The sequence below is a fragment of the Atheta coriaria genome, unplaced genomic scaffold (genome assembly GCF_025399875.1).
Source record: "Atheta coriaria isolate IRGN ID8LTWV9N9 unplaced genomic scaffold, Caltech_Dcor_3.1 hic_scaffold_6_pilon, whole genome shotgun sequence".
NCBI lineage: Eukaryota > Metazoa > Arthropoda > Insecta > Coleoptera > Staphylinidae > Dalotia > Dalotia coriaria.
In genome coordinates, this window is record NW_027045448.1 from 4,681,135 (window position 1) to 4,700,610 (window position 19,476).

The 19,476-nt window shown below is 36.3% G+C and overlaps 3 protein-coding genes across 5 annotated transcripts; 1 reads left to right on the forward strand and 2 right to left on the reverse strand.

The window, feature by feature from the left end:
- Positions 1 to 255: 255 nt before the first annotated feature.
- LOC135794202 (huntingtin-interacting protein K) lies at positions 256 to 771 on the reverse strand. Its single transcript, XM_065305400.1, has one exon. It carries the CDS (start codon positions 651 to 653, stop codon positions 285 to 287), a length of 369 nt encoding a protein of 122 aa, XP_065161472.1. The 5' UTR covers positions 654 to 771; the 3' UTR covers positions 256 to 284.
- A 264-nt stretch (positions 772 to 1,035) lies between these two features.
- On the forward strand, positions 1,036 to 13,517 carry LOC135793896 (DENN domain-containing protein 1A). Of its 3 annotated transcripts, XM_065305011.1 has the most exons (13): positions 1,037 to 1,330; positions 1,714 to 1,869; positions 7,239 to 7,376; positions 9,852 to 9,987; positions 10,198 to 10,251; positions 10,459 to 10,716; positions 10,781 to 11,110; positions 11,166 to 11,342; positions 11,427 to 11,459; positions 11,541 to 11,725; positions 11,782 to 11,932; positions 12,136 to 12,501; positions 12,674 to 13,517. In XM_065305011.1, exons 1-13 carry the CDS (start codon positions 1,314 to 1,316, stop codon positions 13,010 to 13,012), a joined length of 2,340 nt encoding a protein of 779 aa, XP_065161083.1. In that variant the 5' UTR covers positions 1,037 to 1,313; the 3' UTR covers positions 13,013 to 13,517. The 3 variants fall into 3 exon arrangements, with proteins under 3 accessions (XP_065161084.1, XP_065161083.1, XP_065161085.1); XM_065305012.1 differs by lacking the exon at positions 11,427 to 11,459 and having other exon boundaries at positions 1,036 to 1,330; XM_065305013.1 differs by lacking the exon at positions 12,136 to 12,501 and having other exon boundaries at positions 1,039 to 1,330.
- A 2,068-nt stretch (positions 13,518 to 15,585) lies between these two features.
- ValRS (Valyl-tRNA synthetase) lies at positions 15,586 to 19,422 on the reverse strand. The gene is made up of 6 exons (XM_065305857.1): positions 19,128 to 19,422; positions 18,854 to 19,027; positions 18,386 to 18,678; positions 17,704 to 18,319; positions 16,993 to 17,630; positions 15,586 to 16,931 (listed from the first exon to the last, which is right to left on the reverse strand). The coding sequence occupies exons 1-6, from the start codon at positions 19,281 to 19,283 to the stop codon at positions 15,689 to 15,691; spliced, it is 3,120 nt and encodes a 1,039-aa protein (XP_065161929.1). The 5' UTR covers positions 19,284 to 19,422; the 3' UTR covers positions 15,586 to 15,688.
- Positions 19,423 to 19,476: the final 54 nt, after the last annotated feature.

Sequence of the window (19,476 nt, forward strand, 5' to 3'; positions counted from 1 at the left end):
AAGCATAGATGGTTCCCTAAGGCAAGGAGCAAGAAAGCGAAGAAGACTCCGATGGATAGACAATATTTATAAAGAATTCATTAGAATATAGAGAGGTATTTGTTACAAAAATTGTACTAATAAAGAAATTCTTAGGATTTGGGTACTGGTTTGTATAATGTGAAAGGTATGCAACCCAATATACACATTTGCAGTGAAACCTTTCATAACAGAATGTTTCATTCGTTGAAAGAGGTTGAATTGATAACAAAAACATTATAAATGTATTGACTTTATTCTTAATATTAGTTGGTTAATGCAATAAGCGCGTTCACAACATTTCCATGATACTCTCGCAGCGTTCGTTCAGCAATTGTACGCGAAATTTCCATTTCTCTGACAATCAAGTCAACATCTTCCTTCTTGATTGAGACCTTCAACAGCTCTTTTTCGCGTGCCTGCTTCTCCAGTGCTTCTTTATTTCGTTGATCACCAATAGCGGAAATGGCGCCCGCAAAATTCTGCGTGGAGATTTCTTTTTCTTCGGCATAATCTGTGACTTTTTCAAGATCGGCAGCTCCCGAATCATATTTGGCAGACTTTTTCTGTGATTTCTCATTGTTGTCGGGTAAATCTTCGTCTATATTGCCGTTTACATTCTCTTCTTCAGCCATGGTTTTCAGTTACGTTGTAATTTACTATTTTAATAGACTGTTTTGGTTTTTTGAAGGTAAAAACGTGAGAAATGAAATAAAGCAAGTCAAGTAGGGAGATTGTTACTAACCTAAAAATTACTACGGAACCAAAAGTCCCCACATAGTTTAGTTTCAGTATTTAAACATTTATTTGAAAATTAATCAATTTACAATTATATAATTAAACAAAATCTTTATTTATACTTTAAAAAAAAAGTTTTTAATGTTTTATATGTAAAATATTCTAAATTTGTTTTCTTTTCATTTTAAGTTACCAAATGCATGGTACTGTCACCTACCGGCGGATACACAAACCTAGACAACTTGTCCTGCAGTGACAGCGCGATTCCTGATCGGATTTTAGTTTTTTGATTCCCTTCATTCAGTTCGCATATGATGCTCGCGTTGGCGTGTCGCACGTCGCACTCCCGCATCACGGCCGTTTGTTGATAACCGTACAACCACCGCAGGCACCGCAGTCATCGTGTGCGTCTGGAAAATGCAGCGGCTGCAGCGCGCACTCAAGTGATAAATATTTCCGTGTGGTGCCATCGACGACATGCGAATGTGGATTACGACGCCTGCGAGCACAGGATGAGCAGCTAGATAACGCGAGAGGGATCAAAAGAACAGCGAAATATGTTATCTAGAATTAGGTAGGTGGCTGTCGACTACGCACAATATGACTATCAATTTCGCCAACAATCAAATTACGCAAACAAATCAGCATTTTATGAATAAAAGAAACAAATGACCATCGCGAAAATGTTGAGATGAGATTTGTTTCTTGTAGCTTCAATATACTGCACGCTCCGTTTAAGTTGAACTATTCATATTTAATTTGATTCAATGATGCATTATCCATTACGCTTCATTATCCGCTCGTTAGATAATCCTTTGTGTGTGTGTGCTGTGTTGTTGAATGGTTTGTTGTGACAGTTGGCATCGTTGGCAACTTTCGCTTCGTTCGCATTTCGTGCACTTGAGTCTCGAGTGTCTCTTGCGGATTGTAATTCGTTTGGTTTGTGATGGTTCGCAGGACAAATGTGACGCATTTCTTCGAGTGTTTCTGCGAAATTGTGCCGCCGAGCAAGGACAGAGACGCATGGATTATACAACAGTTTCCGGACAACTACGAGGACGAGGAGGTGCTTAAGTCGGTGCCGAAGTTCGCCTATCCGTGTACAATCGAAAAGTGAGTAAAAAAGCTTGCAATTTATTATACATGCGAAAAGTTAGCACTTGCTGCAAGTGCAATTTTAAGTTGTTATTGAGTTAAGTACTTGAAAATGTAGGAAGGATGATTGATAACATTATTTGTTTATTTATTAAGAGTGAAATTGGTTAGATTCCATGCGAAAATTAAGAAAATATTCGGTTTTAATTAAATGTTGATTGTTTTTGGGTTAGTTTACGAAGTGTGGCGTAGAAAAATTAATGTTACAACCATTCACAGGCTGTAAACCTGCTAATTTCCGGTTTCTCCATGTCTGAAATTTCAAACAGCTATTAATTCTTATGTAAAGTGTTAAACCAATATGCAACGCTCGTGTGTGGCTTTGAAAACGTTCAATAGTTTTAGTTTTAGAGTGCTTAATCGCTTAAGAAGCAATTATTTTACATTGGTTATTTCTTCAGTTACTAATTTGCTATTAAATTGCGTTTATAACAATGTAGAAGAGTAGTAAGTGACTTTTTGAAGTGAAAATTTCTTTAGAATCGTGATTTCAAAATCAATGAAACGACACTAAAGAGACAAACGTATTCGATTTTTTACAATTGCGAATATCTCGAAAACTAAAAGTGCTAGAATCCAACGAATTGCAGATTATGATAGATTGGAAAATCCTCTATTAGATTAGAATATAAAATAATTAAATATCATAGTGCAATAAGGCAAAAAATGTGATTAAAAATGCTAAAAATTGAAATTTTTCTAATTTTCACGATTTTTTTAATTTAAAAATTAATTCAAGTTGTTTTTTGATTTGATTTCTCTATAAATTTAATTTAATTTATATTTTATTTATTATATTTGCATAATAAATTTATAAACAAATTCGTCAATTTAGTTAATGTGATATTTATTCTAGAAACTACTTTTGAAAAAATTATAATTATCTACGTTTTCGGTTAATTAATTAATAACTGTAACTTCCCATTATTCTAACACTATGTAAGGTTACCATGACTATAGTTACCACCTTGTTAGAAGCGCGAGAAGAAACTAATTAACTATTTTAACAAAGTAGGTTATGTTTTCAACACGTTGTAATAATAATAATTTAAAATTTCGAACGAAAAGTTCCAGAGGCACGTGTTTAATTAACATAATTAACTTTAAATCTAATAAAATTATTTCTCTGATCCTTATAAACACAAATTTTATTATTCCACTTCGAATTTAAATTCCAAATTTATTATTAATTTCATCATTTCATTTCGAGTTGAGTTTGCATGATGTCAGGCTCGGACTGTCAACCACGCATGTGGAATGTTATTTGAGAACATTGTGATGTGAAACTACACATCACTAGCACGCCACAATGCGCTCACACAACCCACGAAAACTACAATTACCTATTCAGGTGTATGATGATGTGTGTGCGAATGTAATCGCGTATTAGTGTACCTGTACCAGCAGTATTCCGCACTGCTTCATTCATGTGATAACTATAAATCTGTTGAGAGCGCACGACCTGCCATCAGCGGCGAGTTTTAATCGAACCGGCATGTGAGATACGAAATTCCAGCGTAATTGTTGTTGTTGTACGGTTGGCGTATAACGACTGCAGTTATTACCTTGGAATAATTGCTGAAATAATTTATTGTTGTGAAGGAGGAGCAGAGGTTAGTTGTAGGGGCGTGAAATTGAAAGGAACGCCTATAGAGGATGGGCAAGAGTTTACGGGGTTTGATTTTAATAATAAGGAAGTAAAAATTTTGGGACTAAAGATCTATGGTTACAGTTTTTGCGAGTATCCAATGCCGTTTACTTCGTTAGGATCGCGTATCATGTGACTTAGCTTACTCTCTGCCGACTCTGTTTACCCCCACTTCTTTTTTGGGGTCGGCCACAGGTATAATGGGACAGCGCGCAGTGCGTTACGTGTTTAATCAGACCCCAACCGTCCGCATTACATTTTTTGATGTGTGGTCTAATATTTTTAAATTTTACTGCTTTTGCCAATTAACGTATATTTTCTAGGCTAATTTTGGTAAATATAGGTCCTGATTTAAACAGTTGAATATTTGGCACTTTTGCCGCACCTGTGCGTCAAAGTTCAAGAGGGAACTTTGTAGGAACGTAGTTGTTTTTATTTTATTTTTTATTCTATTTTTCAAAATTTTCGTTTTTTTTGTTTCGGAGTGACATGTTCCCCCTCCAGATGAACTATTTTCGACTTACATTTAAACTAGTTTTCCACAACTTTCAAAAAATATTGTCCAAATCCCAAATTATTTACCGCCTTTCATATGTGTCAATTTGGTTTTATTTTTATAGATATTATTGTGGCTTTAAAAAAAGTTCACTGACCATATTATTTTATTATTTACACAAGCAGTTAGTCATATTACCCTACTAGTCACTCGTATTTATTTGTAAATAAAGTTATTAACATTAAAGCGTATTTAGTGTGCAATTCATGCGATAGAGACAAAAAAACATATTTGTTTAATGCGTAGGTACCGTAATAACATATTCAATATTCACAACGCGTGTAATTGCATTGGTGGTCCATTTCGGGTTGTGTCTTGTTTCTGTGTATGTACTTGCCGATTCATAGTCATCGTGCGTACTTAAGTTTTCATTGCTACTCGGCACTGCAGTATCTAATACGCAAGCAATACGCAGTTCGCAGTTATGCACGGCGGCCCGCTCCGCTCTTGTAGATGTATCCGATATGTACGCGGCAATTTCATCAGCCCAGCTACGTGCTGTACGTGCTTTTTAATTATTAACAACGCCATCACTTTTGCGCCACGGTGCTCAGCCGCAGCACGCAGCACGCTCGCGTGCACATGGCAATGGTCATTGTCTGGAATATTAAACGGCAGCATTAAACTCACCAGCAGTCAAAACTAGCCAATTAACGGATTAATTTATTAAAAACAACAAAGCGATTTATATCAAAGCATAATTTAATAATTTTATGAATTGTTATATATTGATTTTAATTTAATTGCTATTGGTTGGAGAGGAGAGCAATAACAATATTAGCGCAATTATTGCGATGCTTTGATAAAATATTAATCCAGTAGACGAGTGGGAGTTATCTGTTAATAATAAAATGATTGCATTTTTTATGCTTCAATGCCGTGTGAGTCATGAAACATCGTGTTATCAGTTACTACTGATTGTAAAGTAGTTGTAATCGGTTAAAATGCTGGTCAGTTGTAACAATTCGCGATTGTTTGTTAATTAATTACTGGAAAGCGGAACTACACATTCTAAGAATTTAGTCAGATATCTATTTCGTGTTAAACTCAAACTTTATCTAAGTAAACAAGTTTCTACAATTTTACAAAGTCAAGATTTATGTTTTCTATAACTTTATCTATTTATATATAAAATTTGCGTGTCACAGTGTTTGTTTCCATACTCCTCCGAAACGGCTTTAGCGATTTTACCAAATTTTATATGCGTATTCAGTAGGTCTGAGAATCGGCTAACATCTATTTTTCATACCCCTAAGTGATAAGGGTTGTTCACCCTTAACTTTTTTAAATTTTGGACAAATTCTTTTGTTTTTATTTTTTTATAATGTGGAATTAAAAATACATACAACCCTAAATTTTTAGTTTTTATCACCAACCCTATTTCTTTATAGCCATTTTAGTAATTTAATCATTTTTCTTCCCGCTCAAAGAAATTTTTTATATGCGTATTCAGTAGGTCTGAGAATCGGTAACTTCATATCTCTAAGTGATAAGGGTTGTTCACCCTTAATTTTTGAAATTTTGGTCGAAATTTTTTGTTTTATTTTTTAATGTGGCATTAAAATATACATACAACCCTAAATTTTTGGTTTCTTATCACCAACCCCTATTTTTTATAATAAGTAAGTTACTTTTTGTCTACACTAAAATTTATCTAGAAACTAGAAATAATTTATATGGCAAAACAACGTTTGCCCGGTTAACTAGTTTATATGTAATAATCCGATTAACACATTTTTACGGTTAGAGGTTGGAATTAATTACGAATCTACTTTTAATGCAAGTATAATTGCAGTACGCATAGTTTTTAAGTAATTAATTAATGACTAAGAGTTTTTTGTTTTCATATTGCGCAACTGATAGTAAAATAACGATTTCGCATAAATAATTTTGTAGTAAATAATAGAAGATTGTTTCGTATCTTCCAATGTTTTGGGAAATATAAGTGCAAAACACTTTGTGTTAGTTACAACATTTATAACTCAAGAACGGCTGGACAGATTTTGATGATCAATGATGTGTTGAATTTGTCCCGGCTCCGAATAGCAGAATAACTACTAAAATATAAAAATTGTTGTTTAAAGTGTGTTAAATAAGGGATGAAAGCTGATATAGAGATCCTATCCTGTTAATAGTTTAATAAATTTATCAGAGATGGCGTTAAAGTGCATTATTTGTGCGTGCTAGGTCCTGGAAATAAGAAAGCAAATATTAATTCAATTTTAAGTAAAAAGTACGCAGATAAGGTCGCAGAAGATGCTTTAAACGTTTTTAATAAAACTGATGAAATTTGTATTTATATTGTGTTCCATAAATCGTGCGTCCGCGATTAACTTTTAGTTTTAAAGTTAAATATAGTTCATTCACAGCGCATTTGCTACTGTGTTTGACCTGAGCTGCAATCGCCCACCGTTCATCTTGATAGCCGTAGCTTTCCATTCCAAATTGTTCGGCTAGTGATAGGAAATGGAAACACTGAACGGAAACACGCACGTATGTCCATCTTTAGTAAAACCCGAACTAGAGTACGATTGTGGGACTTCGCATCAAAGATACCGAGTGTTTTAGAAATTAAATTTTGTTTTTATCCGCAAGGGAAAGTTGAAAAGTATTTTTGCACACTTCGTTTTTACTATTTGTGCGATTTCGTAATAAATCCCACTCGTTTTCACTGAGTGAATGACTGAATGACTCATAAGGAAAGCAAATGCAACCAACACAATTCTTATTCAGTATTATAGTGTATCCAAAGATCGCTTTCTGATTGAGATTGTAATTTTATTGTGCATAGCTCATTGAATACGAAACTCGCATAATAATGATTACTCGAATGCATTATTTCTCTACATTTGCCATTTCATAATAAATCTTTTTACTTTTTATCGTTACAACTTCCCAGTGTGAAGTGAATTGAACTTTTTTATTCGACGAAATAAAAATTCTATTTTAGTGCGCGATTAATTTCTTATTTCTTGACTTCTTTGTACGCGCGCTCTTGATTACGTGGATGAGAATGGAGTTTATTGGAAATCAATATTGAATACATACAATACGTACAATGTTTAATTTTACGCAAGCGGAAAATATAGTCTTGTTATTGTTGTCATTTCATTTTTTTTGCAGTACTCACATTCAACACTACTCTTTCGTGCTGACAGACATCGAATCGAAATGGACGTTTGGGTTTTGCCGGCACGACTCGAAGTCGGAAACAGCGCTGGTTGTCCTCAGTCATTTACCATGGCATCAGGCTTTTTACAAGTGAGTAAAATTATATTTTTATATAAATATTTGATCAAACGCCAAAATTGAATTAAAAATGTTATTTTATATATTTGTATGTTATAAACTGTTTCAACTGATAGTTGAAGATGCCTATTAGGCGCAAAACAAAGTTATAATAAATAATATAAAACATAGTTAGTTACAACATTTATAACTAAAGATCGGTTAGGTAGATTTTGATGATCAATGATTTGTTAGATTCGTCTCCGTCTCGAATAGCAGAATAAGTAGTACAATATCTGAAATTGTGATTTCAAGGGTGTTAAATAAGGGATGAAAATTTATATGGAGATTCAATCATAGTTAGAGCTAAATGATTAAATCCGAGATGACGCTAAGGTACAATATTAGCATTTCTCATTCCGAGATGACGCTAAGGTACAATATTAGCATTTCTCATTTTTTTTAAATAAAATTGCGAATTTTAGTGATGGAATTGACATTTTCTAGGTCCAAGAAACAAGAAAGTAAAAATTAATTAAGTTTTTACTAAAAAAATTCGCAGAAGAAGTGGCGGACAAAACCTAGTATCAAGTATGAGTAACACAGCACGTTATATCATGCAATTAATTAATTATATACTAAGTGTTTACGTTAACTTAATAAAAATCAAAGAAACATATATATTTGCCGAAATAAAACAATATTGCATTATTGATTCGGAGTAATATTGCAATTAGATACGTCATCGCTTCTCCATAATCATTTTATGATCGTAGTATATAGCAATAGTTAATACCTACAACATTTACTCAATTACACATTATTTACATACACTTTATTGCGACGTCATTTTTATGCTGATGTATGAATAAGCATCGATTCAAGTGTGTTATTTATGTTATTATCCTATGATGCTAATATTATTACTGAGTATCTTCGATTAGTTGTTTTTTCCTCTTCTTGTTTACTGTTCTTAAATTAATATAACCTTTCCTTATTAGTTACATTTCTTTCCACGCCTAACAAAGGTAATTATCTCCTGAAAGCGTGCGATGAACCTCGATCGCCGTTTTCCTTTAATTAGACGTGCGCCATCGACACACAAAAGCAAGCACTAATTGCTTTGTAACGATGTCCTATATAGGTACACCCGCGCTGCCACGTTTTCGTCGAATTCCTGTCGGAATTTCTTAACTTGGAAACAACATTATCTTTATGTTTCTTTTCGGTGAATACTTTATTTTCCTATGAAACTAAAATAATGTTCTGCGTATCGAGCTCTTACATGGTTGGTTGGTCGTGATTCATCGCCAAAATAAATACAACAAACTATATACATGCGGTGTAATATTGTTGTGTACGTGTTACGCGTGCATGGCCGGACGAAAAAAAAGTCTGATAGTGATAATGTTACTGATACATACTTAATGCTTGCATGTTTTATTCAAATCGGCACGTCAGCCCAACTGGGACGCATATTTGCGGATTGTAATTAATCTGATTAGATATTGACGTGTAATATTGAGGTATAATATACATACTTGCAGCATTAGGTTTTTGTGTTAATAGCATTTATTTTGTTTGTTTGTGCCGGTGTTATCTTTATCATTTTTATTATTGGTATATTTGCAGTGTATTGAGGGATAAACTATGAAGGGAATATTTGCTTCGTAATATTGCGCCGCAACTTTGTTTCGTGCTTACTTTCTTTTTATATGGACAAGTGAATATTGTGGTTTCAGGAAAATCCGGTTTTATTTGTATAGATGCGATTTGTGGTATATTGTCATCTCGCTGAATTGTTGGCAGTGGATTTTCTAGTTTTCCCATTTTTAAAACGTGTTTATCTACAGGCCAATCATTAATTTATAGCTATATTTTTATTGATTTCAAAATTATGAAAACCCTAAGTAAAATTAATGAATATATTGAATTTAGATTTATTGAAGAACTATGCATTAAGAAGTTTTTTATTTTTTATTAAGAAATTTTTCGCTAAAACTATACAGAATCAAAATTTTGCGCAAATGACAAGAAAGAAAATATTCCTCAAATACCTGCAATTGATGAAAGTGAGTGCTTTTCACTTTCGAATAGTTTGTTTTACGCACCGACCAACCTGCACATTATTTCGCGTTTTCTTTATTTCTCTAACAAATAAACCAGGAAAACACGAATGACAATCACTCACAGTCGGCATCACGCCACGTGCAGCTCACTTTAAAATGCCATTCGCCATTCAAATCATTCAAATCTCCGAACCAGCCGATCGTGAACGCGAAATGGAAACGTGATTTCAGCGGCGATTCTGCGAACTCTGGCTGCACTATAAAATTCATTTCTGCTGACGTACTCAAACCAGAAGAAATTTTATTGTAATGACTCATTCTTTTTGGTAACACTATTAAAAAGCATTAACAGGATTCTTATACTTATATAGTACTAAATAATAAATTATGCCTGAACTTTGTTGTGAAACCTTTTGCTACTTTTCTCTTTTTATTGCAGGTTCTTGGACAAAATCGGCCTCCTGATGCAGAGCACCCGCGCGGACGACCTGCGCGAATTCCTCGTCGCCGTCTACGCACACAAACTAGCCGATCCCGGAAAACCGTTTTCGGTTCCATTTCATCGCGGAAGTAGTGTACGTGCCTGTTTAAACAATTCAACACCTACACATTTACACACACTCAATACCTATTTACATCCATTTGCAATCAACGCAAAGTACTATGTACTTGCATTTCTCTTTTAAACATGTTTTAAACTTACAAAATACCTACGGTAAACTTTTGTTTTTCAACCCATACCTATTGTACTACATGTAAATAATACACAACTCACATTATTGCAGACGTTTACGGTCGAAAGTCCGAAGCCGTTCCAACTTCCGAGCATACCAGAAAACGTAAGTTCGCCGTCTCATTAATTTCCATTTCGGACGTGTTCATTGTTCGCTACACGCCACGCATCGCGTCCGACACCTAAGTTTGTCTCTCGCTTTGATTGTGTTCGGTGTTTTTATTCTCGATTCTATGTATAACTTCCACCCTTGCGGCTATTTATAAACGAAATTGACTTTACTTACGTTTGTTTTGTTGCTTTTGTTTTCTAGCGCAACCTTACGGAATACTACAACGCCATCGACACGAACAACATGATCGTCATCTTCGCGTCGATGTTGTACGAGAGGCGTATTATTATCACGTCGCGAAAACTGACGCGGCTTTCTGCGTGCGTGCAAAGTGCCAACGATGTCATCTATCCGATGATATGGCAGCATATTTTCATTCCGGTGTTGCCCATGGCGCTTATGGATTACTTGCTGGCGCCGATGCCGTTTTTAATCGGTGTACCAGAAGAAGTCTTAAAGGTTAAACATAAAAATTTTAATTTTTTGTTTTGGGGAAATTTATTATGATGGTTTGTGTTTACAGAAAGTTAATAGAACTGAAATCGGCGAAGTTGTCATCTTGGATGCAGACACCAATAAAATTGAAACACCATTCGATGATCTAAACAATTTGCCTAGCGACGTCGTAGGTTCATTAAAGAAACAATTAAAGAATAGAAATTTATTACTGGGCGATGGTGTATCGCGAGCGTTTCTGCAAGCATTGGTGAAACTGATTGGTGGATATCGCGATGCGTTGAAAATGCGTCCCGGTCAGAAGGTGGACTTTGACAAGGAGAGTTTTATTGAAACGCGGCCGCTGTCTTCACAACCGTTTCTGAGAGAAATGCTGAACTTACAAATATTCCAGCAGGTACCAATCAAATAAAGTTATTGTCTTGCGTTTTATTGATTTATTGCATGTTTAGTTCATCGAAGAACGACTGGAAATGGTCAACAATGGCACAGGTTTCTCGGACGCATTCGAACAGGAAGTTTGTTCGTATTCAGAGAAATCATCCTCGAAATTAAAACAACAGTATCGTGAGTGGGCGTCCTCAATGAAAAAGGAAGGTTCTGCGTTTATTAAAAGCGTTAAAGATAAGGTATGTTCTGTTTAGTTTAAAATATAACTTGTTTTGTTTGCTGTGTTGTTTGCACTAAATGTGTGTGACGTTTTTAATTCACAGGCCAATCCTGCAGTGAAATCGGCTGTTAAAACCGTGAGTACTTTTTGTGTGATGTGAAAAACATGCACAAAATGGCCGTTGGGATGTTTGATAATGTAATTTTTGCATTTTTAGGTTAAAGATGGCGGTAAAGGAATGAAGGGCGCGTACAAAGAGTTTAAGATGAAGTTAAAGGACAATCAGAGTCCGCACCAGTTACGAAATGGCGTGGATAAAATCGGCAAGCCGCAATCGGCGCCCAATTCCCCCACGGGAATGCGTCGCTCGCTGGGTTTCGGTAATCCGACCGGCAGCGAAAGGTCAGTACGCAATTTATTCACAAATGCCACATAACCTCCCTGTTTGTGGTATTCAGGCCGTATAGTCCACTGAGTCCAATGTCGCCCGACACCATCGACCAATCGCGAAGCGTCTCGCCCACGATTCACATTCCTCAGATGGATCTTTTCAACGAGATGGAGGACTACCTTAAGAACAAATACGAAACGCCTCCCGTGGACCGATCTGTGAGTATGGGGCGAATATTGGGCTTTTATTTCGGTTTTATTTTTATTGTTGGTTGATTGGTTGAACTTGGTTTATCAATGACAGGTGTGGCTAACAATTCTCATTTTGGTTGTTTAGTTTGGTTACATTACGATTTTGCTTTTCGTTGTTTTGGTTAATACGTTTCCGTTAGCACTTGTGTTCTTTTCCACTTGTTTTGCAGCTGAAACCTGTGCGCAGTCTCGAAAACTTTAAACATTCCACCGTAAACCACACCACCCCCAACAACAATACCAGTCCCGACCGTTGGCTATTTCCCTCCTCGCGCACAAGTGCGCCAGCGATCACACCCCCGACACGCCTCTTTCACGCGCACAAACCACCCGACACGCAGAATCTTCTGCAGTCGCCCGATGACGTCTTCTCGCCGCCACCGGTGCCGGTGCGCAGCTCGCACGACATTTTCGGCGCCACGCCCTTTGTGGTGGGCGGGAGGGAGAACGGTACGCCCGTCTTCCTTCTCGCCAATCAGCACACCGTCGACGTGGTACGACTCACACCTCCAATCATTTCGCCCTATCGGACGAAGGTAATGTGGTTTTGTTTTTTGTTGTGTTTATTTGGTTTGCTGATTGGTTTGTTGGCGCTTTTATTTGTTTGATTGCTACGCCCACGTTTCATTACGCCATCTACACATCATATTTTCTATTGTGCGCACAATTCACATGCACCAGCAATCATGCGTAAATTATCGTTTATAGAAGGCTGAAGACGACACGCAGGATCTCATCCGATTGGACTCCTCCTCGGACATGGACGAATTCGATCCGTTGAAGTCCAACAGCTCTACGTCGCTATCGAACTCATCGGTGATCGCACACGACGGCATTGCGCCGCTGAGCATGTCAAATCCTTTGTATGACTATGATAGTCCCAGCCTGCGACAAAATGGCGTCTCATCGTCTAGCGCACGCTCCACGTATGACAGCGAGGATCGAGTACTGCTCGCCAAGTATGGCCTCGATAAATTCGCAGAGTTTGGCAGCTTTGATTCGAACACGTCGGTGAAGACGCAAAGTCAATGGGCCAAATTTGATTAGTGAGACTAACGGTGTTTGTTTTTATGTAATTTTTTGTTTCTACATCAGTCAAAATTTGCGCCCGAAAATTACTTTTGTGCGGGTTTAGTCAATTTTAATTTTATTCAAATTTATTTATATTAAAGTATACTCACTCATCCGAAGTGCGGCGCAGTTTTACCAAGTCATTTAACAGATAGTTTTTCATTAATTTATGCTATGATTCGTAAATTATTAAAAGCTAAAGGGAGGACACTAAAACTGAAACAAACTGAACGAAGACTTGAAACAAGAGAACATTATATTTTATAGTTTTAGCTGTGATAAATAATATTGAAGAGAAACTAATGAAACCTTGAAGATATTGAATACGATGTGCAACCGATTGAGAGGTGCAATAGATATAATAATATCAAATCAACATATACAGGTTGCAGATTGCAAGAAGTTTCGTAATGTGAGTAACAGTAATTGTACGAAATATCAAATATTTATGCTAGCAATGAAAAAAAAAACTTAAACTAAATTAATATATTTACTGTAATACAACCCTATCATATAACCATTGATCCCGTAGTTTCTTTTTTAGGTGGATATTGCTGGTAAGTCGTCTTGATATTTAAATGCTGTATTTTTCACTCCGCTGTGACTAAGGCGAGTTTAGAGATTCCGCTGGGTGTATAGCTAATACAATTTTTGTTTTTCTTCTAGTTTATCGAGTTGGTCGTTTGCTTACCGCGATTGCAGGTCTCCTTTTTTAGCTGGTACTCGCCATTCTCCTTTTTCTTTTCTTGGAATAAATCATTTAAGCTTCTATTTTACAGTAGCTCGTTATATTCTGCAGCATGTTCATTGGGTCCTTTAAGTCCTGCTTGTTTTTCTTCGCAAGTTCATTTGGTTGACGAAAAATGATCCTTAAATTTCGGAATCTTAACGAATCTGGAAACCATTTTAACAATTTCTGTGCGAAGTTCAAAAAAAAATGCTGAATCATTTTCTTCTTTATTTTTTAAACTAAAAAAAACTGGAATTGTATATTTTCTAATCCTGGAGCTGAGAGAACACGTGTTTATGAATCATTTGTCTTAGTAATATTTTGTTTTCCAAGTAATTGATTATCCTATAATAACCGATTTTAAGTCAAATTTTATTCGTCCTTTAATGTTAATTTAATGTGGCAATAAAGCTTTAATTAACGAAATGTTACTAAGATAAGATGTTTGCAATCATGTTTTCTTTGATATTCTGCATTCAAAAGTCCACATTTTAAATTTTTAATTTTTGTCTCAAGACTAGTAGAGAAAATGAAAAATCCAGTTTATTGCAATTTTCTTGCAAACGATTAAGATTAAAAGAAAATCGTTTTCAGATTCGTATTTAAGACATAATTTTACACCATTTGGCACTTTTAATTATTCAATTAACTAAACTTATGTAATAAGTGAAAATGGTCAATAACTTGAAAACTAGTTACGTCATCAAAACCAAACCTACATTAATCGATTCTTAGCATCATTCTACATCATGTTAGTAAGTTTCGTGAAAATCAGAAGCGTGGTTCATTTTGGACTGTTCTGATTTTCACCGGAATTTTCCGAAATAATGATGTTATCAAAAAGTGACTTGATATTGTTCATCGAATTGTAGTTCTATACCGATTGGCGTTTTCCATTTTGTTCTAGCATAAAAAATAATTTTTGACCCACAAATTCCTTAAGTGTAACCTCTTGACTTTTTTCGAGTGGTTTTGGTCAACTTTCGAAAATCAAGAAACTAAATCTGCCATTTTATAGATTCATATCATGGCATGAACAAAATGCAAAAAGTTTGGCTGCAACATTCATAGTTTTCGAGAAAATTGCGTCGGAAAATTAGTTTTCACTATCTTAGAAATACGTATTTTAAAATCTTATCTCATTTAGATTTGTTTGCTGAACACAATTCCGTTTTCGGTTTTTGTTTATCTCTATTAGTTTCTGAGATATTTGGTAATTAAGTGTTGCTTCTAGTACACGTTGTAATGAAAGGCACCTACAAGGTAAACCATTCGTGCTATTATGCAAAAAGATGTTTTAATTAGGTAATTAAGAAGCTCTCTACACAATGGTATTATTAGTTTTCAAAAATTAATACAACCACTAATTAAAATGTCCGGCACCTCCACCAAATTTTTATTAATTACTTGCAGTGCTTTTCAATTGTGATTAATTCATAAACTAAAAGAAAACGCCCAAAAGGGACTTGTAGGTTTTTGATTCTAAGAGGATCTTCTCCTAAATAGCGAATTTAGTTTAATTTTATCAGAAAATTGGAAAATCGACAAAAGGTAATCTTTGCCTTCCGCCTTGCTTTTAAACACGAGTTTGACCCTGATCTTTGAGAAAATATAATTTAAAGGACAAGTTAGGCCTTGTTTTTAGACAAAAAAATAAAGGTCAATTTTGATTTTAGACCAACAAATTCAGCTGTCGACTAGCAAAAATAATTTTAAAGGCAAGTGCGGCCCTGTCTTTCGGGCAAAAATTCTAAGTCTAACTATTATATTCAACTAAAACGTCTGCCTAGTATCAAAAATTTAAGAAAAACACAGAATATACGTTTCATCTTCGCTTTAAACTTTAAAATTTTATTTAAATGCGTCTTAGCATAGATATTAAGTTACAAGCGTAGTGCAAAGTTGACCTAAATACACATTAATTACTTCATCAACTTGAGTGCATCCATAGCAATCTCCAACTTTTGAATTTCATTCGTGGTCTGCATCAGTTTCTCGCTATTCGTGGCTTGAACTTCAGCGGGCACTTTTGTAGCATAATCAGCAGCGGCCATAGACTGATCCAATTTCGCCTTGGTATCACCAAGGAACACCAACTTTTTCTCCATCTTAGCTATCTCCTTCTCGGGATCAATCAACCCTTTGAGCAATAAATGAACTTCGCACTTGTCCGAAACAGTGATGATGGTACAACCACTTGGCGCGTCGGTGTTAATATCAATTTTCGAGCAATATGCTAAAGTAGCTAAAGCCGCAGACAATTTGGTGACAATCTCTTGCGTCTTGGCATCGCCACACTTAATATACGCCTCAGTTTTTATTTTATTAGGTATATTGTATACACTTCTGGCAGATCGAATCGCTTTAGCAACTTTCTGCATAAAATCAACCTCGGATTCTATGTCCGCATTCTTCAAGTGGTCGAAACTTTCTGGATAGGCAGCAATGCAGATACTGGGAACATTCTCCACATTGGATTTTGGAAGTCGTTGATAGAGCTCCTCTGTTATAAAAGGCATGAACGGACTGAGCAGCTTCAAGCCAGTTTCCAATGTTCTATGAAGTGTTACTTGTGCTGCATAAATTGCATCAACATTTTCACTTGCAAACACAGGTTTAAGATATTCTAGGTAAACGTCACAAAGGTCGTACAGCCACAAGTTGTAGATTGCAGTGGTGACTAGTGGGAAGTCATATGTTTCGAAACCTTTGTTGGCATCGGCAGTAGCTGTAGCAAGTCGACTCAACATCCAAAGATCCATCACACTCTCTTTCCCAGTGGGATTGTAGTCCTTGGCGGATTGGAAATCTTTGGTGAAGTAAGTCAGGGCGAATCTCGTGGCGTTCCACAACTTATTGCAGAAAAAGCGATAACCTTGCACGCGTAGAATATCCAAGTTAATGTCACGGCCGGTACACATTGCACAAAGGGCGAAACGCAATGCGTCTGTTCCACATTCTGGGATGCCTTCGGGATAGTCTTGTTTCTGACCATTTTTCGCCTTTTCGATTTCCTTCGGGTCAAGATTACTGTCTAGAAGTTGTTTATGAAGGTCTTCTAAGCCAATTCCAAAGATTACGTCCATAGGGTCGATGACATTACCCAAAGATTTACTCATTTTGCGACCATGAGCGTCACGAATGATCGGATGCAGAAATACTTCCCTAAAATAACAAAATCATGATTACATCATGATACATAAACGATTTTTTTGAAAGTACTTACTTAAATGGGAGTTTTCCTAGCAGTTTCTGTCCGAAGAACACCATACGTGCAACCCAGAAGAATATAATATCATTTCCAGTCTCCAGCAAGGACGAAGGATAGAAAACTTGCATATCATCAGTATTATCCGGCCAACCAAAGATGGAAAACGGAAATAGACCAGATGAAAACCACGTATCAAGCACATCTTCATCCTGTGAGAGTTTAACATCATCGGTGTTAAACTTTTTCTTTGCTTTCTCTAAGGCTTCCTCGTAAGTCCTGCCGCTGACCCAACATTCGCTCTCGTCTTCACTTGCTGGTTTCCCATTAATGTTAACAAAGTACGCCGGAATGCGATGACCCCACCATAGTTGTCTCGAAATGCACCAATCTCTAATACCCTCCATCCAATGGTACCACGTCTTGTTGTACATGTCAGGTATGATTTTCAATTCGCCGGATTTCACAGCTTCCACAGCGTTGGCAGCCATGTCATCACACTTGAGATACCATTGCGGTTTCAACATCGGTTCGACTACATCTTTACTACGGCTGCAAACTGGCACCACCATTGGATTGTTCTTCGTTTCGACGTATAAACCTTTTTCTTTCAGAGCGACAAGGACGGCTTTTCTCGCATCAAAACGTTTCATTCCCTGTAAAAGTATATAAAGTTGCATAAATTACATAAATATATAGTGTAATTCGTTCAATCTATGTATAACTTACAGTAAATTGTCCATAATCACCAACAATCGAACCATTATCATCAAAAATCGTAATAAATGGTAGTTTTTGACGCACGCCGACTTCGTAATCATTGGGATCATGCGCCGGGGTAATTTTCACTGCCCCAGTACCAAATTCACGCTCGACAAAGTCATCGGCAAGAATAGGGATCTTCCTATCGCAGAAAGGATGTTGGACAAATTTACCATGCAAATGTTTATAACGTTCGTCTTCTGGATGGACAGCAACAGCTGTATCACCCAACATGGTCTCGATACGAGTTGTGGCGACGACTATCTTCTCATCGGAGTCTACCACGGGATAAGCGAATGAAATCAACACGCCAAATTCAACTTTGTCATCATATCCAGGAATAGATAGGAATGTCCTGCCAGGTAAATCTATCTTATCTACTTCAATGTCAGAAATGGCTGATTTCAAAGTGCATGACCAGTTTACAAGTCGGTTGAAGCGATAAATGCTACCGTCTTCGTGCAATCGCACAAAAGCTTCGGTTACAGCTTTGCACAGCTTAGGATCCATTGTAAAAGCTGCACGATCCCAATCGTAAGATGATCCCAGACTTCTCAACTGATGATAAATTCGATCACCTTTTCTATATTAACAAAATTCAATAACAACCTATTAAATACACATATTTTTAAGGGTTCTCGGTTCTTACTCATTTTTCCAAGTCCAAATCTTCTTGATAAAGTTTTCGCGTCCGATATCATGTCGCGTTTTCTTCTCCTCTCGCCAAAGTTTCTTCTCTACAACTACTTGAGTAGCGATACCGGCGTGATCGCAGCCTGGATTCCATAGTGTAGTTCTTCCTTTCATACGGTGCCATCTCGTAATGGAGTCTTGGATAGCGTTGGTTAATGCGTGTCCCAAGTGAAGTGATCCAGTCACGTTCGGAGGAGGGATAATTATAGTAAAGGTGCCTTTGGGATTCTTCTCCAAGATGGATTTTCTCTTTATAAATCAACATAAAACAAAATAAATCAATTTAAAATATTGATTGATGTGTGATGCAATAAAAACAATAGTTGCTGATAATTAAAAAGGGATTAATGATTTCACTATTTTGATAAGCACTTTTTGTTGAAATATTTAATTGGTTTAAATGTAATTTTGTGTTAATTCTCACCCCATACTCAGGTTTGAAGAATCCTTGCTTTTCCCACCATTGATACCAAGCAGCCTCAACATATTTAGGGCTGTAGGCATCAGGCATCACATTATCAACCACTTTTTTCTCTCCAGCTGGTGTGTCTATGTCATAGACAGCTGATTCCTTAACTTCCTTCTTCTTTTCCTTTTTCTGCAAAATTATAAAATAAACATTAATATTTATGCAAAACTACTTTGAGTTTACTTTGCAATTATCTATTACAATATGTTCTTTTATAAGTTAAGAGTACCTCAGACGGTTCCTTAGCAGGTGCAGCCTCCTTCTTGTCCTTCTTCTGCTTAAATTTCTCTAGTTTTGCCTGCTTGGCAGCTTCCTTAGCGAGTTGTTTCGCTGTTTTCTGTGGTGGTTCACCACCGGCTTCACTGGGTTGTGTTTCATCAGCCATCGTATAATTTATCTGAGTGCACCGTATGTACGCAAGTCGTGACTGGAATGGTGCAATCCGTGAAAGTTCTCACCAGCTAAATAGACTCGATCAACTCCTTAAAGTTTGAAGGTTATGTTCAAGTGACACGACCACGAGTAGGAATTATAATTGGAGTCTTTTGGAAGGACACTAATCTTATAAATTTTGAGCA

Coding starts and splice junctions, on each gene's coding strand:
- LOC135794202 (XM_065305400.1), bottom strand. CDS start 653: ATGGCTGAAGAAGAGAATGTAAACGGCAATATAGACGAAGATTTACCC.
- LOC135793896 (XM_065305011.1), top strand. Junction 9,988..10,197: donor CATTTCATCGCGGAAGTAGT/GTACGTGCCTGT, acceptor ACATTATTGCAG/ACGTTTACGGTCGAAAGTCC. Junction 11,111..11,165: donor ACTTACAAATATTCCAGCAG/GTACCAATCAAA, acceptor TTGCATGTTTAG/TTCATCGAAGAACGACTGGA.
- ValRS (XM_065305857.1), bottom strand. CDS start 19,283: ATGGCTGATGAAACACAACCCAGTGAAGCCGGTGGTGAACCACCACAG. Junction 18,320..18,385: donor ATTTGGACTTGGAAAAATGA/GTAAGAACCGAG, acceptor TTGTTAATATAG/AAAAGGTGATCGAATTTATC. Junction 17,631..17,703: donor GTGATTATGGACAATTTACT/GTAAGTTATACA, acceptor ATACTTTTACAG/GGAATGAAACGTTTTGATGC.